Consider the following 25,769-nt stretch of genomic DNA (forward strand, 5'->3'; position numbering starts at 1 on the left):
TTAAATCACTAAATTTATTACAGCGATTAAATTACAATCGCCTACCACGGCGACCACCCTTTCTTCTGTTGCTGTCTGAGGGTACTGGTGTGACATCCTGAAACAAAAAATCCGATTATACTATGTTGAAACCCGAACTAAATTCTGTTACAAACCAAAATTATATTTAACTATGTTTATTAGGAAAAAATAGAATGCAATATAAATTTTCTTGTACCCAAAGAAGTGGAGTTTTCTAGATCACTATGAGAGAAAATTAAGATAGAAACAGGAAAATGAACTAATTCAGGCTAACCTGATGCTGTTGTTCAGGGCACAAATCCACACAAACTAAGTGATTACTGTGTGGTCACATGACTTGGCTTAGTCCTATTTTAGTCTGGGTAGTGTATTACTATGCATACTGTGTTTTTAGTTGGCTAGACTAGCATGATGATGCTCACAGCATGGCCAAATGACTTGACACAAATAACAAGACTCCAATCTTTGTCTCCTTCCATCTGGCCAGCAGTACAGTGCATATTGTGCTTCAGTAAAAATTGCTCCTAACCAAGTAAATGCCAACTCTTTATATGGAAAATTGAAAATTTTCAACATTTGAAGACCATGAATACAAAATGGTGATGTGCCTGTAAGCCAGGAGAGCACAATTCAAGTATTAACACAATAGAGGAAAGTTTAGATATGAAGACTACAATTGCCAATCCTAAAATGGCAAAAAGTGTCTCTCAAGTTTGTGATGCAAAGGCTAATATCTCCATTTAGTTTAACTACACCACGAGTTAAAAATATACTCAAGTCTAGTATGGCTAGCCAAAGGAATTAAGTGCATTACCAAAGGATAAGTTGCAATAATACATCTATCCTAAGTGATGGTAGTTTTGCTTGAAAAGCAATTAGCCTGTATGAACAAATCAGGAACTCACTGTAGACTGCCTTCCAGAGCAAAGCTTCAAATATAACAAAATAGGCTTGCCCTGGGTGGCGACCAGCCACACATATAAATTTATATGTGCAAAACAAGTCCCACAATTCATGGGAGAGAGAGAGAGAGAGAGAGAGAGAGAGAAACTTACTTTAGTAGAATATGGTAATTCATCTGATCATAGATCAAGCCAGACCTTGTGTACAAAGCACATACTTCAGAACAAAAACCAAAACCAACCAGCTACATTTTACCAACAAAGAAGAATGAGTTACATTGCTTTTGGATGATTTCACAAATCCTTCTTTCTCTTTTAACATATAATGCTCCAGTAAATACTAATCCTTCAAAGCACTGATGGGAATGTGGTTGTGATTTTCCTGCCTCCTAACATTCAAACACCCGGACTAAGTGGTAGCACCACCTAGTGGAGGAAGTAATGTAATTATTAATGTATTTACGAAATGAAGTGAGACATGTACAACACTAAAATGAGCAGGCAAGGATGAAAAGTGTTCAGTCAAAAGGAATAACATGACATATGAGAAACTCTAGATACACCAAGATGGTTAAGAAGGCCTAAAACTAACGTAGAATATTACTATTATTGTACTGTATGACTTTTCCCTATGCTCCAGCAAGAGCATGAGTTTCTTACCATTATGTTATTTGTTGGGTGAAAATGTTTACTGAGAGAATAACATGCACTCTTCAGTTGCTTGTATATGGACAGTAGTGCATAGTTAGCAAAATAGACACATGCAACCTCTACAAGGGGGATAGTGTAACAGCCACAAGTTTTATACATTTTGGTTACCATATATTCAGAATATTGTTAGGCGTGGAAGTCTAACCATTACAGGATCTTCTCCTAAACACAGTTACTCTATGGCAGTTTCTTCTCAACAGTGTTAATTATAATTTGGAATAAAATGGTTTTTTCCTATTCCTAAAAGTGATGATTATAATTAGGACCATCACTGGAAGTACAATCTTTTTAGGCACTTGACATAAGCACTATTTCAACAGGGAACTTTTTCATCTGATTTTGATGCTAACGAAGCATCTCGCCTTCATTACGCCTTTTCAAAATAAAGAAATATATATGGCATATCTTCCATGTAAATGTATTTTTCCTGATCAGCTGCATATGGCATAATCTCTTCCTGTTGGTGTGGTATGCCACCCAAATCACTGTATGACCTCAGAAAGTATATTTGAAAAATATGTTGTGGTAGCACCTGCTGTTCAATATTTTCACATTGTTTCAATCTTTCCCTAGCACCCACACTGACAAACTGTTGTGGGGTCTTACTAGTCCATTATAAAATGGTAATCCAGTTTTGTTTCATTTCACCCCATTAGCAACTCAACAAGGTACCCTAGTACAGTATTTTCAGGCCTTCTTTCTCACTTCTACATATACTTGAGAAAGTAGTAAAACTACTGATATTAACTACTAGCTCTTTCCCATTTCTATGCATTTCTTGGAAGGTTGTAAAACAACTTCCTATCTCTGGATCAAGTATGCTACAGTTGGCACTTTCACTTCTACAACATATGTGCATGTTGTAATTTCACAGGCATCTGCTATATCAATGACCATTCACCTATTTTCCCAAGGTTTTATGGAAACTTCAACTGTAGTGTTCTCAGAACTGACCCTTTTAACTGTAATCACTGATGCTTTGGTGCCATCAACAGATTTGCTTACTTAGGTAGCTCCCTTCCAGTCAAAGTTGGTCACTGATGGATTATAAGAAAAAGCAATGACTACCCCGCCCCTTTTTTTTTTTTTGAGAGAGAGAGAAAAAATTTTAAAGTTAACGTTTAATATTCCAACATCTCTTACCTCAATACGGCCAATCTTCATCCCAGCGCGAGCTAAAGCACGCAGAGCAGACTGGCCACCTGGTCCAGGGGTCTTTGTCTTGTTACCACCAGTGGCACGAATCTTTACATGAAGGGCATTGATGCCAAGAGTCTTGCATTTCTCAGCAACATCCTGAAATATAAAGGTTAAATGAATATCCACTAACATTGTGCAATGAACAAAGGACTTAAATCTAAACATATAAAGAGCAGCATTACTAAAGCGTAGCCTACCTTAAACTTGACACTGCCTGTTTCAAGACCTTCACTATGAACAGACATGAAAACGTCATTTCAACAGTGGTCATGAAATTCTATAACCTTCTTGGTTACACCAAACACAACAGGGTGCTGGTAGCTGTTTTGAAGGTAAATTTTGCCTTGAATCACATTCACTTCAAATTTGATGTATATACTAGCTAATTGGCTCTTGTACAATTTTTTTTTTCTACCTAATTTCCCCTTGAATGCATAAATAGCATTTATTTTGCTTATTCATTTAAGAAGTCAAGCAATATACTAAAGGGTGAAAAACTGTCTGCCACTCTCCCTAATATTTTGGCTATTCTTAAAGACTTATTCAATGCATTTAAAGAATGGAGTGCTTTCAACAAGCATAACCCCTACATGGATTTTCACAATATACTGTATACACATACCTGGGCAGCCAACATAGCAGCATAGGGGGAGGACTCATCTCTGTCAGCCTTTACTTTCTGACCACCAGTAACACGAATAATGGTTTCACGGCCAGACAGATCAGTTACGTGCACAAATGTATCATTGTAACTGGCGTAAATGTGGCACACAGCAAACACATTCTCACCCTCTCTGACTTGGGGGCCCAACTGAACTTGGACCTCTTCTTTTGGGGTCTTTCCTTTACGAGGAGCCATGATTTACCTGTGAAAACAGTAATTTTAGATACAATTAACATTTTCTTTACCTGATTAGTCAACATCAGCTGACTTATACTTTAATTATACTTTAAAAACAAATTCTACATCTAAAATCCTGGGGAGGGGTAGCAGTAATTTAGTTTTCAATCTTTAGTACAAGGCCAAAATGAACCACCTGTCTCAAGTTGAAGCCCTCCCTCAACTTTACTAAACATCTTTAATACACATCAAAAACATCTTTTCCTCAATACTTGTGCAAATTTCAAGATAACTTTTTAACCATCACTCCTAGACCAAAACCATTTCTTTTTATTTGTACAAACTTTGAAATATGTGTTGACTTTACATTTAAAAACAAGAATAACCTCACTAAGGATCAGGTAACATTCTTAAATAAAAACATGAAACAGCAAAGTGTTCACTGACTAAAGGAGGAACCTTAAATGACATTAGACTAGACTGTAAACCACTACTGTAGTTTTGTATTAAAAAAGGAACACCAGTTCGTTTTTTAATACAAAACTACAGTACTGCAGTGGTTCATACTCTATATGTCATTTATTTAAGGCTCCTCTATTTAGTAAGTGAACACTTTGCGGTTTATGTTTTTAGTTACTCAGGACAGTTTATCAGATACTTCACCACAACAAGGCAAGAGGTCATTGTGCACACAGGTATTAACCACTCAGTTCAATTCTTATGTGATTGGTCCACTCAAAATTCTTGGGACTCTTTATTTATAACAGTTTTACTACACGTGAAAGTATCTATTCTCAATTCTCAAAGCAGCTGCATGCACACTAACCAACCTCTTTAAGCTATGCTATTTTCCTCCAGTACAGACATTACAGGTATTTTCAAATGTGCTCAATTGTTTTTTAAGCCATGACCATTTTTAACAACGAATTCACATGGAAATTCATGACTGTTGGGTAATACAAGTTTGTCTTTACTAAGTGATGAATCACAGGCAATAGTCCTAGACTTTTTACTTCAAGACATTATTCAGTAAATTTTGCTTGGCTTATGCAAAGACCCTTAAATTCATAAAAGGACTTTTCTTTGCTTTATCACACATTAACCCAATGCTATTAACCTATTTGTCTTTCTGGAGTAAACAATAGTCTATAAACAGAGAGCATAATAAACCTTTAATGCAGGGAGTTTTACAATATGGCCAAGTGTTACTCATTTGTCTGGTGAACTGGGAAGCTTTCACTCATTCACATTGGTATTGCAATGAGTGACGACCTAAGTGAGCTCAGGTGAAATACTGTATCTTGAATTCTGGCTATAATCTCCCAAATTAACTACAATCACTAAAGAAGGTAAAATGCAATGTGTATCAATATATTTTCCTGTGTAACACAGATAGTCTACTTCATAAATTTCACAATTAAGACTCCATGCTGGCCAACCAAGACCAAACATGCCAAAGAACTATGAAAGGTTCCAAGGGCCAGGGCTTGCTGTTTTGGCCCTCATATTACCATATTTTGATAGCCGAGATAAAAAAAAAAAGGGGGGGGCACTAGGCATGTAATGGGAACTGGAAACTGAATAAAAAATGACTGCAGCATCAGATGAGGTTATGGGGACCATCCAATAACAACACTGCAACAATGTAAATAGCAACCAGTCTACCAAAGACCAACAAACCTTGAGGAAATCTTGTGTTTGTGAATTTGGTAATTTGCTCCTTGCATTAGGTCAAGTCCAATAGGAGGTTAAGCAAAGTAAAATGCAAGAAAGATATTGTAATATGAAAAGAGGTATAGTAAAAGGGATGAAAGGGCCAAAGGGGCACTGCAAAGACTCTTCAGTAATGCCTACAGTGCACTGTGTAAGGTGCATTAATGGAACTACCTCTCTTCGGGTGTCCCTCGTCTGTTTTAGTCTGTGTTTGTCCACTTGGTCTGTGTTGTGTATGTTCTACAGCACAAATCACTACAATTACACAATAGTGATGCATATTGTTTTTGGTGTCTCAATTACTTTGGTAACCAAAGTTATGACTTATGGTAACCCAGCACGGGTAAGAGTACAGAGTATTTTTACTTTACTCACAGAATGGGAAAGTGATGTAAATACGTCTTATGAAGATGTTTATGGTGCCAAATGTCAATTCAGCTGGTGCAAGTGGAGGCTGGGATGGAGACTACTTTAGTTCAGGTTAGGACACATTGGTGAACTTTACTGATTAAATACTCCCACTCAAAACACTGAAATATTGGTTTCTTTGCTATGATCCTCTTATACCATTACACTTTGGAGTATGATTAAACTACCATTTAACAAAAATGTTAAAATTACACAAATTCTATATTACTAGGACTTTTCATACTCAACTCTAGGTTTAATCGTAACCCTTAAAAGCAAGAAAACAAAACAAAGACCAAAACTATAAGAAACAACACTAAAAACTAACCAAATTGACAACTGTAGCATATAAGTGACACTTCAGTGACAGCCAGTATTGTAGTTTTAAAAGGGTAAAATTTAATCAGCCTAATCATTCTGGTTAATTCACAAGCCTGTTCAAGATTTAATTTTCTCAAGCACCTCAGTTCACAGACTTAAACGAGAGGGGGAAGAAGATTGGCTGTGATTTTACTCCAAGGTACAAATGGTCAGATGAAGTGTTAACAGTATGCAGAGTAGGGAGAAGGGGATATTCAGTGTTACTTGCACCCCTGGCCAGGTCTGGGCATGGAGCCCCAAGGTAGTTTAGGAAGGTAAGGTCTGGTTAGGTCAGGAGATGACATTCTAGGAATGGGTTACGATTTCTCATGCTTACCCGCCTTCTTACTTTGCATCTGCTCCATGTGATCCAATGTTAAAGCTCTTGTACCTTCGCCACACTACTGGTCAAGTGGGCCTAGGACCTGGTCTACTTGATATCAGATCCTGATATACCAATCATGCTACTAGCCTACAAGGTAGTATTACATACTAGTACAGGTTGGGCTAGGTTATTCTGAAGGTAGGCAAACCTTCACACTTATGTAACATTTTTTTTTTTCCTAAGCAATTGATACAAACAATGCCAGTAGGTTAGACTATTCCTTAGTTATCTGGAGTGAGTGTAGAAAAAGAAACAAGTTCCATAGAAAAACCCTAACTTTTCCTAGGATGCCACGTCCTGACCTAACCATACCTAACATTCCTTACCTCACTTAGGATGCTGTGCCCTGACCTGGACACGGGGGCAAAAATAGGAAACAATGGACTATACTTCCATTCAGAGGTAGTGTTAAAGCCTGATTTGGCTGTTCTGCAAACTACCTCATTCCCTTTCATAAACACATGAATTTCTACACACAAAACCAAAATTAAACAAATTAACCAAAAATTACAAATATATATATTTTAATGTCCAGTAAAATCACGATAACATTCTAACCTTTGTGCAATATCACATTGGGGGATTGTAACCCTCCCCCCTCATGCTAGGTCAGGGGATGTCACCCCATGTCATCAGATTAAGATTTCTCTCTGCTGAACAGTCACTTTGATCTAGTTCCTTATGGCTACAATCACATTCAAAATTTTCTACACTTTTGCCATGGTACTAGGCTACTGCACAGCAGGGTAATTCTAAGTATTAGCTCTGTGCCTGTTTTTACCTTGGAAACTGGTTTTTTCTACACTTTTAGGGCTTCGGCTACTGGCAGTGCATTTGTTTGTTGGCCAAATGGAATGATCCTTCGCCGTGTTTAGTACTGGCCCGAGGGGGGGTACCCATGCGTTAACAAGTTATTGCACTTGCCAGATGGGGTATGAACCGTTTTTAACAGACGTACCCATGCACTGTCTCGTGAAGATCATGCATGGAAACCCTGTTGGATGGACTTCTGGGGTTAATCACAGGGCAATTACATTCGTGCGACAAAAAATCAAGGTAAATCCATAATTAGCAACCAAAACTCTGTAGAAAATGCGTCAAGTTAGAAGGAAATCGCCGCCGCGGACCTACTACTTAGATCTACCCACAGCAGTTCCACACACATCATTCCATTAGTCTATGCATGACATGAATTTTGAGGTTCCAGGGTGGCAATGCCTACGGAGACAGGTTAGGGCACAGCACCCTAAAGTAGAATAAGGTTAAGTTAAGATGTACTGTACTCCTGCAGAAATGCTACCGTTGGCTGTCCAACAAAGTGGCTCGTGGACTAAAAAATGAACAAAAAATGTTTTAAATCTGCTAGGTTAATCCATATTGACTAAGACGCTGCAACAGACCTTGCAATGGGGTATGCACGACAATTACGTACTTTCGCAACGTAAGCATAGGCTAAGTCACGTCTACCTTAGGCAAGATTACACTCATATCGGTGCATGTGACTCAAATTAGTTGATTCACATAAATGCTTAAAATGTATACCCTACATAAACTACAATTTTATTTACGAAGTAAAACACTCTAGCTTTCTATCATGACTGGTCGTCCGATGACAACACATGCTAAGGTATCACACCGGTTTCGAGGTCAACAACAAACGACTGCATCTATAAAATTTATTACACAGACGTTAGAGCCCATAGTTATTTACGTTAGAGAAGCTTAGTTCACGGTAACAGGCTTCCTCACAATAATATACTGTACGGGAGCTTAAAGTGTATGTTGCATTGACAAACACCGACACGAAGAGTGAACGTCGTCGTTATTTAGCATGTAAATCAACAAATCGATGCTCTAGCAACAATCAAACATGTAGCTGGAATTTGTTATATACGTTCGTTTAATATTACTAGGACTAAATACACTTACAATACAGGATTACTCGTAATACATACGATACGTTTAGAAACAAGATTCTCTACACACCTCTTCGACACAGAGGACTCTAGGAAGGAAATAATGCTGGAATTGTTTAGGTACACCGAAACTTTTCCTGAAAGGTTTTGTTCTTCAAAAATATTTTCTCTTTCTTTAGATTCCACTTTAAAAATTTTCACAATTACCCTAATTTTATATTAGAGTAATGAGTATTTTTAAATATTTATTCACTATTAGCATTCCACAAATGTAATTGTTTATAAGTACTGTTTTGCAATAACTCTTCTAAAACAGACTCTTTGTCTCGTAAACTCACGTACCACAAGTGATTGAAGAATTATTTGGTATTGGTGAACACATTTGTCAGGATATAATATTATATAGGTTTTTAATTATATATGTTAAACTTGTGATATATTTAAGCGAATTTATAGTATGAAAACCAAAGTAAATTAAACAAATTTAATAATCAGAATTTGTTCTTTAGTAAAAAGGAGCCTTTTATTTAAATAAAAGTAAGCCTAATTATCATAGCTTTATTAATTATTTGAAAACAGAAGAATTCCCTTATCATAACATTTTACCTTGTTTACCTTGATGGTAGGCAAATGTCCATTATATTCTTAATATTTGTTCCAGACCTGTACCATAATTTCCTTGAAACAATATACTTTATTTGCAAATTAAATTCGATTTGCTACCACTATATATGAATCATTCGGAAATAAAATAAAGTGTTTGCCTACCAATCGGGACTACTGACGTAAGATAACACATCCTTCCCCTTCATAAACGATATTATTGGAACCCGAACATTTGTTTGTTAGAATTGGACAAAACAAAAGCGATCCTCGGGTATTGTAATTTAACGTTGTCTTGGGCAAAATGCCGTTTATCATAAGTGGAGTGTGAGGTTCTGGTGCCCCTGGCATTAAAGGGAGTCTAAAGACCCTGGGTTTCAGTGAAGAATATAATAGAAATGGCTCCTGAATGAAGGAGCTGATCTTTTGTTTAGGGGGGAATCAGCTGTGTGATGACCCGTCGAAGGACTGTGACCTGGTGCCTGTGACCCTGAAGATTATTCGTCCTTTCCTCTCCAACACTTTCCCCTACCTGGGGAGCTCCTGAAGAAAGTGGAGTCGTTAATAGTAAGAAACTGGCTGAAGGATTTCAAGAGTCCTAAGTTTTCCGGAAGGGGTTAATGTTCGAGTTCAGTTTTTCTAAGGGAGTTCCTTAGGAATTTCGTGAGTCGTGCGTTTCCCGCTATTTTCATTGTGTTCCCAGGTGTATTTTGGGGTCCACTAAAGCCCAGGTATCATAAATTGACAGAAATTGCTAAGATTTTCACTTTGGTGTATCCTAGAATACATTTAGACTTGGGCGGAAGGATCGTGAGATGTTGCGTGAAGGTTTAGACAAGTCGTACCCCATAACCTTGCCTAACCTATCATCGAGACCACAAATGTTAATGCCCATTGACAAGTATTCGACCAAGGCCAAGGGACTTCCTAAGCTAAGGGATATTTGAGTTAGAATAGTATAGGTTATTGTTACTAACTGGCTGGTGTGGCCTCTTGGCACAAGTAAAACTTCAGTTTCAAAGGTAGGCCAGCACCTAAAGTCTTTGCATCAAAAGTGTAATATGGAAAACTTTACAAAATAAGGATTTAAATTTGCTTTGAAATAACATTTCTCTCTAAATTTGTTGATACTGAGTGGGTGGAACAGAGTGGAAGCTGAAAACAGAAAATTTCTGATTTAGTATTGGACCTAGCTTAAGTCTATAATGGGAGAGATGCTTGGTAAGGGATATTTGATTTGTATTCACGAAGGTTATTACAAGGGTATTCACGAAGGTTATTACAAGGGCTGAGAGTGTTTATTCTTCCATGTATCACAAACTGATCTTTACTTTGGTCCCGAATGCTGGTCGCTAGTTTACTGTAACCCTAGGCTACATAGGCCTATATCAGTTTTATGGGGGCCATAGGCCTAGGATAGTATTAAATATGATTTTTGGATGCCTCTGGTCAATACCATCGAAAATTCATCTGTTTAGTCATTAAGTCTGGTTGATTGGTTAAATTCTTTGTTAAGCGTCTACCCAGCTGGCCATAACTTTAGAGTTTGGGTGAACTTTAACAACAGAATTCAACTCAACCAAACATGAAAATGCACTCAATCATCCTAACTCAAAAACAGTATTTTTGACAGTATTTAAAAGGGTAATCACTCTGGGGTCCCTCATATATTGATAGATAAAGCAACAATCAAAATTAGAAGTAAATTTACAATGAACAGTAGAACACACTTCAGCACAACCTTCTTATCGACCAACCATCCCTTCATAGTTATATTGGCATGTTAATCAAAACAATTGTTTTCATGGTTCTGAGGATACATAAAGAAATACCAAGCTTCCATGTCTTTACTTATATTGGGTAAGGTGTTCTGAAATTATAATCAGCTACCCATAAAATATAAAATGCTATTGGAGACCCCACCAAGTTTCATTAACTAGGGGGAAAAAACGACACCAAAAAGTTAGTACTTTATCTTGAGCAAGTCCATTCAAACAACGAAAACAGTGGTGTTTTGTGTCGGAAAAAACTCTGTGACACATCTGTGAAATAGATATGTAAAATAGTTGATACAGCTTGGTAGTTTAGCTTCTCTGTCTTACATACTACGAGCTATCACTTTTAAATTTTGATGCTTTGTGTGTGTTTTAATTTACTGGCTGGCATTTGTTCATATAGAAGCCTGACTTTTGAGAGCCTAGTAATTTTTGATAAATACTTGGACAGTTTTTATAATTTTTTGTCTTATGGATATATTTTCAATCATTTATAGTATTTTCCTCATATGGGATTGTAGGCGTACTTGAGGATAAATATTTTGGGCAAAAGTCAACATTTTATTTTGCAGATTTATTATGAAATCAAAAAATGCATAATTGTAAGTAAAGTCCATTTGCAAATAAAATAAATGTTAATTAGTCATTTTGTAGTTGTAAAAAATAACACCTGACAGAATATTCAAATTGGAAGTGTTTTGCCATTAATAATTCTTCATAATTTTCATACTAGGAAGATGGTTGACAAAACCATGTCACTTTACTGTATACTGCATAGAAATTCCTAGGCATGCAAGTTCTCTATACTGTGTTGCTCATTTCTTGTGGTATGCCTTTATATGCTTTTTGAAGTTTCTTTCACACATTTGGTCCCTTAGTCATGTGTTTTTCAGGCACACTCACCATCTCAATGTAATGGAGTCTAAAGTACAGTAATGGCCGATGTAATCATAGCCAGCTGCCCTTGGAGAAAGGGCAATAGGGCTTTCTTGTCTCTCTGCATGTTCAGATTTTGGCAAATGTCTGAGCTGTCTGCCTTCTAAATTCCATGTGCTCAACTTTTATAAAAAGGATTTACATGCTGATAAGTTCTAGAAACTGCACTATACATATATACATAGAGGCACTTGTCTTGAATGCCAGTGTGAATTGGAGCTCCCAAATACAATAGAAATATTCAGTACAAAAAGCAATGGCCCAGAATGCGCAGTACCAGCAAACAACAACAAAATGAGATGTGCATTAATTTGAATGTACTGTATAGTATATTCTCAGTTTCATATAAACACACAGTTAGGTTATCCATCAGTTCTGGTAGTCTGACAAGGCTAGGCTAAATTTAATTTTTCTCAGGTATTTACCTACCTTGGCAGTTCAACTCAAATGGTGTGTTGATGTTTTTTTAGACGGGTGTAGCGAGTCCAAGGTGAAGTGCAAGTTGTGATTTTGTATTGTTATTTCTTTATTTTCTTCAATAATGTCATGATTATTTCAACTGTTTAACAAGTTTGATCAAAAGCTAATATCTACAGTATTAATATTTAGAAAATTTATAAAACATCTTAAGAGAGATGAAGGCCTGAATTTTGTACTCACATGAATTTTTGCAGATTTCCATCACCTACAAACATGCTATACAGTATTTGGCATTGCTTTACCTGGTATGTAGGAAATAATGACGCAAGAATTTTAGCACATGAAGCTTATGATCGAAAAAAGAATTGTATTTGAAGTGCTCTTAAAAATTATTATAACTGCTGCTATTCATGTTATTCATCTGAATTTTGACTACTTTTGAATATAGATGAGAGAGGTAAATTGGAGAGACAATATATACAGGATTACCATGATGGTGATATGAAAATTTGGAATGCTGCCTGAGTGACTGCAGTGCTTCTTGTAAGACATGAGCATAACAAATAAATAAAGATAAGAATGCATACACTTGTGCTAAAAAAAAAAAACCTTGTGAAATTGTTTTTGAATATTAAACTTTATCAGTATGCCCATGTTGAGTTGTAGTTCACCTGGCTCTTCATGTGATTTCTGTATTTCCACTTACAATAGTTCTGTTATTTATATCATATCACTGTTACTATGCAAAAGGGTAAAAAGGAACCAGAACTTGGTAGATTTCTCTGTAGAAGGGTATTTATTTCCCCTTATATTTAAAGAGGTACAAAGGGTAATATTGATAAATGTATGGAATATGCAGATCTGCTCATGTGATTCTTGTTCTTTGAATATTACTGTACTCTGACTTGAATTTATTCATTATTTGTATCATCAGCTTACTTCGTTGAGGTCATCATAGATTTTTTAAATCCAGGAAATTGGAATATATTTAGTGATTGCACTTTAGGTAACTTTTTTGGAATGCAAATGCTTTTAGGAAATTTCTATATAATTATGAATTTGAATACAGTACAGCTGTTGAATTATAATGTTACTAGCATATTTTTTATCTGGACAGTTGGTACTTTTATGAACAGTCTTACTGTCTAAATTACATACTCTTGAGTTCCTGAATGACAGGAGTACGAATTTGACAAAGAATTATATCATTCATGAGGGCCTTGACTTTTGTAAGTGATTTATTTATGTGGTTGTGTAATATTCTGCCCTTTTATAAGATTGGAACTTGGAAAGAATTCCAGATGTCTTTGTGTTTTTACCATTAGATAAGATTAAAAGGATGATCATTGAAAGTGAATGTTAGAAATATTATTGTGATACTGTCAAAATTAGTGTTATTGAATGTTTTAATTGGTCATCAGCACAGCTGCATTCCCTCACTAAAATTGAATTTTTTCTTATGACTGATTGCTGTTACGGAAATTGGAATCTCAGGAAATGAAAGGCAAGAAAATGAATAGTGATTAAAATAAACTGATGTAATTACAGTGCAAAGTTTGTACTGTTAACAAGTGAATTTGGTTGTATAATCTCTTCCTGTATACATATTTTGATTCTCTTTTCAGTTTAAGCTCGAAAATATGAGTAGTTTTTGTTGCAATATCTACTCCAGGCGACTGCAGGATAAAGCGTCTGTTTGGCGGGAGACTGTTAAGATAAGAGTGTTGTGGCGTAGTGAATACAGATTTTTGGCCTAGGGTGTTTTTATGCACTGTGGCCACCACTTATAATTGTCCCCTCTGCTCCTCCTCTTCTTCCTTGTCCTCCTCCTCCTCCTCCTCTTCCTCGGTGTCGTCCCATTTGTGCACCCTTACTCCTTTGGTGTCATCGTCTCTTCCGTCCACCCCTTCTTCATCTACCTCTTCCACTTCTCTCTCCTTCTCTTCACTTTCCTCCCCCTCCACAACCTGGGCCCCTCCACGCTGCACCATCACAGCCCAACAAATGTTTGATTGGGAGGAAGGGGACCGATTCTCCTTCGAGGACTCGGAGCGTTTCGAAGAAGATTCATTATGTAGCTGGATAAGTGAACCTGAAAGTTTGGTTAACAATTGGAGGGGGTGGAAACGTTCAGAGAAAATTGCCTCGCTCCTCTATGGCCGGACAAGAGATCAAGGTAAGAAATTTCTACATTCCATTGTTAATGTGATTAGTTTGTCAAGAATCACATTAGAAAAAATTAAAATGCAAAATCTAAGATCTTAAAAAGCATTTTGTTTAACATTTGATATATATCCAAGCAAAAAAAATTATATTTGCTGTATCAGAATACCTCTTGGGAAGCTAGACTATTTTTATGTGTAATATGTTTTATCTTTTGATTTGAATAGTGGTGCAGTCTTAAGAAATGGTTATAGAATACGCAGCATGAATTCCATTTTAATTAAAAGTGTATTTTACATGGATGTTTGCCTTGGAATATGCATCGTTGGCATTGGTCTTTTTACGGGTAACATAGGGCAAAAAAAAATAGATAAATAAACCTGGTATGGATGAAGCGATTTTTAGACTACTAGCAAATAAGGTTCGACCACACATGAATTCAGGCAGAAAGTGCACAGTACAGAAAGTTGAGAGAACTCTTCACAGCTAACTCTGTAGAGGAGGAATCTCTTATTAAAGAATTATGATGATTAAATTGAAACATGGCTTTTAAAATTATGTACAGGCAGTCCACGGTTATCGGCAGGGTTCTGTTCTGAGGGTGTGATGATAACCGAAAATTGCCACTAACCGAAAATCGGCGATTTTCGTGCTTTTTTGGCGAATTTCGGGGCTTATCGATACCAAAAAGCGCCGATTTTTGGTTACCGGCGCCTCTGGTAGGTATGTAATGGTGCCAGTACTAAATTATCAGTGCCGATAAGCAGAAATTGGTGATTTTCGGTGCCGAAAATTGCCGATTTTCATCGCTAGACAAGTACCGTAAAACCGGATCGCCGTTAACCGAGCCTGCCGTTAACCGGGGACTGCCTGTATATGCAATTCATGCTCCCCTTTTATTTTAATATAAAAGTACTAGTGAAGTATAGTACACTGAATACTTTTTTTTCTTTTTACTATTTTACTGTTTGTTGTTTAATATCAAGGGAAGAGAGCACTTAAGAAGAGGTATATTAGCCATCACATTTAAGTTGCATCCATTTTCTTTCCAAGTGTCGATGGTTCCAATACTCAGCTGAGCAGGTCATGTGTCATATTTTTATCCTCGTACTTATGGGAGTGTTCAGAAATCTTTATATTTCATTTTGTCTGTTGCTTTCCCCCTTTTTTTTCCCCACCATTGTAACAATCTTTTCTTCTTTTTCTTTCTTGTCACCATTAGCGCTACTGTACAACTAAAATTTCGTATTCTTTTTAGGATGCAATTGTGAGCATTTATTATGCTCTGGATTGGCATTCAGGAGCATTTCAGATTGCTTGATAAAAACTTGAATTCTGTTAAAGGGGACATTCCAGTCCTTAGTATTAATCTCTGGCACTGCTAATCAGTTAGCTTATTCTGCATGCTGCACTGAATTTTTTTATAATTCTGATTATCCTTTTAATTCAGATCAGAAAGAAATATTGAAAATTCTTTTATCAGATTTTCTTTGTGGTGGTTCCTGAGTACATTTGTGAATTTTTACCTTTGGGACCTGACTAAAATATTCTCTCGACTTAATTGGCCCTCTTAAAGCTGGGAGCCAGATTATTACTCCCTCTGAAAAGGAAGGGGCGCTGTGACTTTGACTCCTCTTTCTCATAATCTTGGTCACTAATGGTGTAATGTGGTCAGCTGGGGCACTCGTTTGTACACTTTGGATAAAAAGTAATTGATTTAAGTCCTCTTTCAGGACAGACAGTAAGTTTACTAACAATTTACTATCCCATTCCACTTGACCATTTTCAGTCCCCAGAACTCTTGGACTAAGTTTACTAACAATTTACTATCCCATTCCACTTGACCATTTTCAGTCCCCAGAACTCTTGGACTCATAAACATTCATTCAGTAGTTTGCTGGCTCCAAGTCCTTGAGAGTCAAAGTTGGAATGATATTAAGACTAATCCACTTGAGTAGCTTCTCAAGTAGTTGTAAAATGATTGGCTTTTTGTGTCCAAAACAAAATTAATATTACAAATCCATCACAATTTTAGGTAATTTACCCTCCCAACCCCATAGAGCTTGGAAAGTAGTAAGGTAACATTTGGCATGACAATTTTCTTACCAATGGAGTAACTAGAGAGTTCAGATTCTTTGTCCTTTTTGCACCTGTCAGGAAAGGTGACACGTGAAGGCAGTCATAAAGTGTTGGAATTGAACTAAAATAAAATCAGTTTATGAAATAGCTCCAAGCTAGGATCTCAACTTCTTACTTATTCATCCAACTTGAAGCATTCCTTGTTGTTATTTCAGTGCATATGTTTCAGAATTTTTTTTTTATTTCTGATATACGTATCGTGTATTCTTTATATATGTACCATTATTTTTAGTTTTGTACAGGACTGCCATCGCTGTTGGAGCCTTTAGCCATGTAGCATTCTGCTCTTCCAACCAGGTTGCAGATTTGCAGTATAACCTTCATCCCACATGCCTTGCTTGTGGCCTCCAAATGTTCACTTTCCAAACTGGACCTCTGTCTTTGCTTGTTTTGTGGGTTTTCATGGTATTTCAGATGGTTATTTTCAGTGCCCCTTGTGTATTTCATTCTACTATAGGCTATATTGAACACATCTCCAGGTAGCCTCAGTTTCTACAACATTTTGTAGTTTTCTTCATTGCCATAATGAACAACACAGGATACTAAGCACCGAATGCTGAAATGCTTCGGTGCTTGACTTGACAGCCTAAATTTCACAAATCAGTTAACACAGGGGTTACATGGAGTCATACTAATAGTATCTTTAGGTTGAGAAGGTTTTTCCATACAGAATGCATATTGGTGATCCAAAAGAAGCGTTGAATTTAAGGTTGAAGAAATTGTGAGTTTAGTGTTGTAGGTTTAAAGGTCTTCTCTGTATTTTTTAAAAGAAATCTTGAAAATTTTCTATTGATTTGCAGATGGCAGGGTACATTCACTCACCGAGATGTGCGCCCGCACAGTGGCAGCACATATTCCCTTCGAAGTTGTCGAACAGATGATGCCTCCTGTCCCAGAGCAGCTTCAGCTTCACATTGCCTTCTGGAGTTTCCCAGAAAATGAAGAAGATATCCGTTTGTACAGCTGCCTTGCAAATGGCAATGCAGAGGAATTCATCAGAGGTGAAAACTTATACAAACATAAGAGTGTCCACGATCCCCTTCAGATAGGTACGTGTTGAAAGAAGAAATGGCTTCCTGTTACTTTACTTTGTTTTTGGTAGGAAATTCTTCCATAAAAGTGAAATCTCAGTGTTGTGTTTCAGTGATAAAATTAAAGCGTCAACTGAGGTAGAGATATCTTTGGAATGTCCTTTTCTTTATTGGAAGATGAATAGCTTTTACCCTTAGAGCCATCTAGGGTTAAGTATACCTTAATTTAACCAGACCACTGAGCTGATTAACAGCTCTCCTAGGGCTGGCCCGAAGGATTAGGTTTATTTTACTTGGCTAAGAACCATTTGTTACCTAGCAATGGGACCTACAGCTTATTGTGGAATCCGAACCACATTATAGCGAGAAATGAATTTCTATCACCAGAAATGAGTTCCTCTAATTCTTCATTGGCTGGTCGGAGAATCGAACGCGGGACCAGCAGAGTGCTAGCTGAGAACGATACCCACCCATCCAATGAGGAACTAGGGCCATCTAGAGATAACATTTCCATGCTAAAGGGCAAGCATTTAGCTCTTATATATACTAGGCATTAAGTAATTCAGAATGACAATCACAAAAAGTGCAGTACAGTGCTCGTGGCTGCAGATCTTAGTAATAGGATTTGCCACTGTTCCTTGTTAACAAATCCTTCCTTTTCCTTTATAGCAAAATGAATTGCAGTTGCATATCTGCATAAGATTATGAACATATCATTTCTGTTAGTCTTATCATTACAGTAGCTGTGGTAATATACAACCTTTGGGATTTTTATTTTCATAGAGAATCAAACAAAATTCACATACCCTAAATTATGCAAAGATTGCAAAAAGTATGGAAATGCATTGGATCCCTGTCTTTATTCATGGGACAGTAAAGTGTTAACTTAAAATGTATGACATTCCATATCAAAAAATGAAAAAAAGTTACTTGAAATACAGCTCTGTTGCTTGAGTTGATGCACAAGTTTTACATTTATGTGATGATTGAATCAAGTACAACTGTCTTTGAAACTTCAAGCAATTGTTGAAAGTTAACAGAACAACAATGGTCAGTTAAAGATACATTTCTTGGTGAAAATTTTGTCAAATTAATATTTTTATTGTTTTTTAGGATCATGGTGTAGATCAGTAAATAAAAGCAATGATCTTTCCTTGTGTGAATATGACTTGTTAATTTGTCAGTCCTCTAACTACTATTACTAACTGAACGTTAATTTGTCAGTCCTGTAACTACTATTACTAACTGAAAGTTAATTTGTCAGTCCTGTAACTACTATTACTAACTATAGTCTGTTCAGTCTATCTGTCAACTCACCAATGTAGGATTTAGGTAGATGTGGCAGTATGTATAACTAGCTTGTGATTGGCTGAAATCAGTGTTTTCAGTATCTTAGGCTTACTGTGATAGAGTTATTAACTATTTCTTCAGCAATACATCTGAATGCTAATATATACAGATAAACCTCACACCTTCTGATACAGATCATAAACAAGCCGATTTATATCAGTGATATAACAGTACAGCATGTGAATGATGAGCTTATAACAAACAGTCTTCTTGGGTCACATGCAAACAAACAGTGGGCTTTCAATAATCATGTTGTATCTCATTGTAGTTAAAAGAATATCTGGCAATACAAGTGTGAGTAAAAAGTATTTTGATAATTTCTTGCATATAAGTTACATGAGTAGGAGAATATTTGAAACAGCATGTAATAATATTGTCTTTTGTGAAGCTGTCTGGTGAAGTGAAAGGAACAGTCACTGCAACATTGGCTGGCAGGCAGGAAATTTCACTTATTGCATGGCAGTGATGGTATTGTGGTTTTCTTTTCAGAATATTTTGCATATTTAAATAATTTTTTCTCTACCATACAAATTGTTATAACTGCTCAGTGATGGGCAATTTCAGGAGTATTTTGCCAAGTAACTTATCGAACACAACTTTGAAATTTCATTGAGCTTCCTCATCAACACAAAAGGCTTGCCTAGACTTATGTGCTTTATTTTTAATGTAAAGCATTGGAATTTCATTTTGGTAGAATGAATAAATAATGGTTACAATAAAGAAGTAATTTTTTTTGAGTAATATGAAATGAAAGTGTGCTTAAAATAAAGCCAGTAAAATCAAATATCTGGCGAATCAGTATCATAGGCCTACTGTTCGCTTGTCGGTGCTTTGTGTTGTAGTGGTCAGCATTATTGGGGGGTAGTGCTGTCAGTGCACCTCATGTGGTGTACTGTAGGCATTACTTGAGGTCCTTTCCAGAGCCCCTTCGGCCCTAGCTGCAACTGCTTTCATTCCTTTTACTGTACCTCCATTCATATCCTCTTTCTTCCACCTTACTTTCCACACTCTCTTAACAATTGATTCATAGTGCAACTGCGAGGTTTTCCTCCAGTTACACTTTTAAAACCTATATACTGTCTATTTCCGTTTCAATGCTGAGTGACCTCATAGGTCCCAGCGCTTGGCCTTTGGCCTAAATTCTATATTCTACTTTCCACACTAATGTCATTAAAGGTTATTTTTCAGTTTACTTTGGTGTTATGATAAAATTATTTTTATATGCATGCACTAAAACTGAACATAGAATAAAGTTTTAATGAAAAGAAAATCTCATGGTTTGAACAGTTTATGAGCATAGTTCTAAGTGTAGCTTGGGCTCTGCTAATGAGGTAAATCATAATTGTTCATTTGTGTTTGATCTGAGTAGACTTTGATACTTTGTGTGCTTGTATTGGGATATTATCAATACACATTGGCATATTTATGATTTATATAAGAAGGGGCGAGAGTTCTTTGTAGTGTATATTCAAATATCTTATTGAAGAAATAGTTTAATATTCACCACAATAAGCCAATGATATCAGAAACATTGATTGTCAGCCAATCCCGTGCTACCCTTGCACTTGTACCACATCTTCAGCAGGAGTGGACAGATGAAATGAAATCATCTATGGTGATTCTGCTTAGCTTGGAGTCATATGGACCAGCCCTATAATTGTTAGGTATTGAGTTTGGTAGCTACTTTTATCTGCCCTGTAACTCCTGAGGAGCCCAGGAGTCATTTAGATCTGTCCTTGTAACTATAGAAGTCAGCTTTGATGTTTTATCCAGTTCCCAAACTTTTGAGGTATTCAGCTTACTATGCATGTTAATGGCTATTATGGCAATGCCCATGTATGCATTAAAAGAAGCAAAAGGTGCTAGCAAAGCACAGAAGGTGGAGTTTTCAACTATGATTAGCATTTTAACTTTTTTTTTTTTACTTTATGTGGTCATTTGTTTATTACAGTCTCATTGATCATAAGCTGCCTTATTTCTGTGCAAAGTAATCCATTTGCTCTTACTACAAGTGTCCAGTTCAATATGATACTTTATTTCACTCCTTCTTCAGTACGACTCTCCAGGACTGCCAGTTGTGCTCTGTTTCCTGTGTCATTTTCTTAATTATTCATTTTACCACCTGAGTTCATTTGTTTGCTTAAAAACAGCTTGGTTTTGTTCTTGAACATAATATTGTTTGTTGTTGAGAGGCTTCCCTTAGCTTGCCCCTACTTTGAGTGTATTTCTTTTTTTTTTCTCTCTTCAATTTTTTAAAATTTGTTTTATGGATTTTTCTTTTATTCAGTTACTGGGTTTTCACTTTCCTGTTGGGCTGGATTGGTTTTAGTTTGTGGAGGATGCTGTTTTACACTAGTATGTTATTACTTATTTCTTTCTGTGTTATCCAAATTTCAATAAGGATTCTCAGCTTTAGTTTTTCAGTTTCCCCTGGTCTCTTACTTTTGGTTCAGAAAAACTAGTCCGTTAATATTACTAATTTTGTGCATCATCCTCTTCTTGTATTTTCTCGTGTTGTGGATTTTTTTTTTTTTTTTAAGTCTGCCATTTTGAACGTATTCTTTTCGCCAGACTTGCTTTATAATTTGCAATTTTGGATTACTGTGCTCTATGAGTGTGGGAAGTTTAGTGTTGTATACAATGTTGTTTGAGTAGCTTATCAACCCTTAAACGCTGAGCCTCTCTTGCCAAACTTATGCTTTATTTCATATTTCCTTGCTTAAAATGTCTGCCTTTACCAGTGGAAATCGTTATGGAGTTAATGCCTCCAGACATAATAATTTTTTTTGACCGTGACCACCGAAAGTGCTCCCTTAAAACGCATCGTGGATTTTTTTTTTTTTTTTTCTCAAAAAAAACACATCAATCGTGAACCTGGTTTTTAAGATTAAGAGTTCATTTTTTTGCTCCTTTTTTGAGAAATGCCTGAAGTTTAGTATGCAACCATCAGAAATGAAAAAAATATCATATATAAATATTGAAATATATGACATTTCTTTCTGTGTTATCCAAAAAAAAATGTCATATATAATTGTATAAAAAATTTTGTGCATCACGTGAGCAAAAGTTATAGCTAATGAGTTATTTTTCTTTCTTTGTTTGGTATTGTACACTAAATTGCGAAAGTGATGCTCGGTTTTGGTATATAACAAAAAATGTAAAGACGATCAAAGCAACACAGAAATGAAAATAATATCACAAAATGATGCATGAAAAAAAATGTCATATATAATTGTATAAAAATCGCGGAGCAAAAAATAGCTAATGTTATTTTTTTTTCTTTGTATTGTACAAAATTCATGATTTGGGTATAAATCGAAATATTGTGCTAGAGACTTCCCGTTTATTGCAAAATGAAAATGGTAATTGATTGAATATTACTAGAATGTAAGTGTTTTAGCTTACAATTGCAGTTTTCGACCATTTCGGTCGCATTAAAGTTGACTGAAGGTCAAATTTTTTCTCTTTATCATGATTTATATGAAAATATTTCAAAACTGATAAAAGCTACAACCATGAGTTATTTTTCGTTGTATTCTACATGAAATTGCACACATTTTCATATATAAAACTTTATGTAACGACTAATATAAAATGGTGCAAATATTACGACAAAGTGACGAAAGAATTTCTGAGATGTTGGCCGAGTTACATGTGGACGTAAGGAAAAAGTTTTTCAAAAATTCACCATAAATTGAAATATTGTTGCTAGAGACTTCAAATTGGTTGCAAAATGAAGGTAAATGATTGAATATTACTAGAATGTAAGAGCTTTAGCTTACAATTGCGTTTTTCGACCATTTTGGTCGAGTCAAAGTTGACCAAAGGTTGAAAATTTGGCACATCGTGATGTATATGAAAATATTTCAAAACTGATAGAAGCTACAACCATGAGTTATTTTTTTTTGTATTCTACATGAAATTGCTCACATTTTCATATATAAAACTTTATGTAACGACTAATATAAAACGGTGCAAACGCTACGACAAAATGACGAAAGAATTTCAGAGATGTTTGGCCGAGTTACCACGCGCGGACGTAAGGAAAAAGTTGTTTTCAAAAATTCACCATAAATCGAAATATTGTGCTAGAGGCTTCCAATTTGTTACAAAATGAAGGTAAATGATTTCAAGTGAAAGTTGACGAAGGTTGAAATTTTGGCACTTATCGTGATTTATATGAAAATATTTCCAAACTGATAAAAGCTACAACCATGGGTTGTTTTTTGTTGTATTTTACATGAAATTGCACACATTTTCATATATAAAACTTATGTAACGACTAATATAAAGCGGTGCAAAAATTATGACAAAATGACGAAAAGAATTTCTGAAATTTTCGGCCGAGTTACGTAGCGGATGTAAGGAAAAAGTTTTTTTCAAAAATTCACCATAAATCGAAATATTGTGCTAGAGACTTCCAATTTGTTGCAAAATGAAGGTACATGATTGAATATTTCTAGAATGTAAGAGTTTTAGCTTACAATTGGGTTTTTCGACCATTTCGGTCAAGTGAAAGTTGACCGAAGGTTGAAATTTTGGCACTTATCGTGATTTATATGAAAATATTTCCAAACTGATAAAAGCTATAACCATGGGTTGTTTTTTGTTGTATTTTACATGAAATTGCACACATTTTCATATATAACACTTTATGTAACGGCTAATATAAAACGGTGCAAAAATTACGACAAAATGATGAAAGAATTTCTGAAATTTTCGGCCGAGTTACCATGCGGACGTAAGGAAAAAGTTTTTTTCAAAAATTCACATAAATCGAAATATTGTGCTAGAGACTTCCAATTTGTTGCAAAATGAAGGTAAATGATTGAATATTACTAGAATGTAAGGGTTTTAGCTTACAATTGGGTTTTTCGACCATTTCGGTCAAGTCAAAGTTGACCGAAGGTTGAAATTTTTTGTAGTCGACGTACGGTACGTCCACTCGTCACCCGACAGACAATTTTAGTCGACTTATGATACGTCCAGTCGGCGTTTAAGGGTTAATCTTGTGACTTCCTGCCATTCCTCAGCATTATTGTTAGGGTCTGGTTGGCCTGACTTCTATCTCATGATGCTTGTGTCCATCATATTGTGATCAACAGCATTCACCATGGCTTACTTGTGAAACCTGCCATAATCGATCTGTTGATCAAGGGTTTTCTTTTCCCCGGAGCAGTCATATAAAAGTAGCATACCAAAGTTTTTAGTGGGGTTACTTTGGACTCCTCTTCTGGTTAGGTCACTGTACCTCTTGTTCCATTAGTCAAGGATTTTTTTCTCTCTCTCTCTCTCTCTCTCTCTCTCCATATTGCCACAGCAAAGCAGTAGAGTTGCTGAGCAGGAAAGGAGTCTGAAGGCTCCTCTTCTCATGCTGCAGCATCTTTTACCTTTGGAGGAATCACCTTTTGCAAATTATGACTGTTGTAAAACTCGACAGATGACTCATTGTTTCTTTCTGAGCCCACGAGGAATGGTTCAATGATTTTCTGACCTAGTTATGGACATACCCAGGGTTCTACTTTGGTATAATGAGTGGAATATTCATGCTGTCTGTCATGAATGGTACAAGTTGGTGTGACTGCAATTACAGTCCACAGCAGTAAGGCAACTTATGATATAGGGCTGCATTGGAAAACATGTTTATTGTTATAAAAACATTGTTACTAATAAACTGTAAATCCCACTGTATTAATGGATATTGCTGTAAATATTTCTGATAAAGTAAGTACTGTACTATATTGAAGAAATGCTAATCTGTTTTTTGGAAACACTTGATATATATGTAAGCTAGAAAACTACCCTGTAGGAATTTAGGAACACTTGGCATATGAGGTTGATACCTTATGTATCCCTATTCTTGATTTTAGAATGTTTTTTTCTTTGTGACCAGTAAATTGTAAATACAGTATTATTTTTATTTTTTTATTGTGTGTGTGTGTATGGTGAGTTGGGACACAGAGCAGTAAAGTACAGGAATAGCAGTAAAGTACAGGAATAGACATTGAGTTAGCAAGGCAAAACCCAGTGGGGATTCAGGCAGAAAAGAGAGATTAGTCTCACTGTCATATGGGAAAGTATGATGTAAATATGTTGATGGTGAAACACTAAGAGTCGGGGATTTTCTTATGCACTGGATGAGTTAAACTGGTGATTGCTTATTGTTACGTGAATTTTGTGTATAGTTTTTTCTAGGTCTCATCTCACTGTGTTTGGTTTTTCCTTTCATTATTTTTACAGGATTCCATTTAAGTGCAACAGTAGTTGTGTCCACTTCAGGCACAAAAGGACAGTTCAATGTTGCTGTTACATTTGACCGTGGAAGAATTACTACATGTAATTGTACCTGTTCTGCAAATGCATCATGGTGTTCACATGTTGTGGCTGTCTGCCTCCACCGAATTCATCAGGTACTGTTTCATGAGCTTTGTTTAATTAGACACTGTACTGATTCTTGCTTAATTAGACACTTTACTGATTCATTGAAAGCTCAATGATCTTGAACGAAAATACTTAAGATTGTTTGTATTAATGTAACAGCATTAATGATGATGTAAATTTGCAATGATAGTAAAACCATCATCACTGCAAGCTCAAGTCCTTAGGATTTTTGTATGTTTACTAGTAATACTCTGAATAATAATTATAGCATTGAAGAAAGATTAGATTTAATTGTCCTACCTTTGTTCAGTTTCTTGCAGTCTAAATTTTATTATCCCTGTGCTATATTCTGGATGAAATGGAAAAATAGTTTGTAAACTGGTAATTTAAATATACAACAGCTCCAAGACATTTGGAAATAAAAAAAAAAAAATTAGGTGTCAAATGATAGTCTCAGTATTCATTGGATTTGAATTGTTGTATTGACAAATAAGACTGTTAGCAAAATTCTTGT

At 35.9% G+C, this 25,769-nt stretch overlaps 2 protein-coding genes across 6 annotated transcripts in view; one reads left to right on the plus strand and one right to left on the minus strand.

Moving 5' to 3' along the window:
- On the minus strand, positions 1-8,658 carry LOC136839243 (small ribosomal subunit protein uS11). Of its 3 annotated transcripts, none has more exons than XM_067105003.1 (4): positions 8,528-8,658; positions 3,457-3,700; positions 2,778-2,930; positions 1-97 (listed from the first exon to the last, which is right to left on the minus strand). In XM_067105003.1, exons 2-4 carry the CDS (start codon positions 3,691-3,693, stop codon positions 32-34), a joined length of 456 nt encoding a protein of 151 aa, XP_066961104.1. In that variant the 5' UTR covers positions 3,694-3,700; positions 8,528-8,658; the 3' UTR covers positions 1-31. The 3 variants fall into 3 exon arrangements, with proteins under 3 accessions (XP_066961104.1, XP_066961105.1, XP_066961106.1); XM_067105004.1 differs by having other exon boundaries at positions 8,497-8,595; XM_067105005.1 differs by having other exon boundaries at positions 8,471-8,531.
- A 619-nt stretch (positions 8,659-9,277) lies between these two features.
- Dora (Dorado) overlaps positions 9,278-25,769 on the plus strand; it is an 82,180-nt gene continuing 65,688 nt past the window's right edge. For all 3 annotated transcript variants that reach the window (XM_067105006.1, XM_067105007.1, XM_067105008.1), the window contains exons 1-4: positions 9,278-9,334; positions 13,817-14,367; positions 17,294-17,542; positions 25,115-25,284. In XM_067105006.1, coding sequence (XP_066961107.1) covers positions 14,196-14,367; positions 17,294-17,542; positions 25,115-25,284 — 591 coding nt within the window. In that variant the 5' untranslated portion in view covers positions 9,278-9,334; positions 13,817-14,195. The remainder of the gene's footprint in view (positions 9,335-13,816; positions 14,368-17,293; positions 17,543-25,114; positions 25,285-25,769) is intronic.

This window comes from Macrobrachium rosenbergii, chromosome 6, assembly GCF_040412425.1.
Source record: "Macrobrachium rosenbergii isolate ZJJX-2024 chromosome 6, ASM4041242v1, whole genome shotgun sequence".
Classification (NCBI taxonomy): Eukaryota; Metazoa; Arthropoda; class Malacostraca; order Decapoda; family Palaemonidae; genus Macrobrachium; species Macrobrachium rosenbergii.

What these genes read in the sequence shown, in the direction of transcription:
- LOC136839243 (XM_067105003.1), bottom strand. Translation starts at nt 3,693, where the DNA reads ATGGCTCCTCGTAAAGGAAAGACCCCAAAAGAAGAGGTCCAAGTTCAG. An exon ending in CTGCTATGTTGGCTGCCCAG is followed by an intron (nt 2,931 to 3,456) that starts GTATGTGTATAC and finishes TTTATATTTCAG; the next exon opens with GATGTTGCTGAGAAATGCAA. An exon ending in TGAAGATTGGCCGTATTGAG is followed by an intron (nt 98 to 2,777) that starts GTAAGAGATGTT and finishes TTTTTGTTTCAG; the next exon opens with GATGTCACACCAGTACCCTC.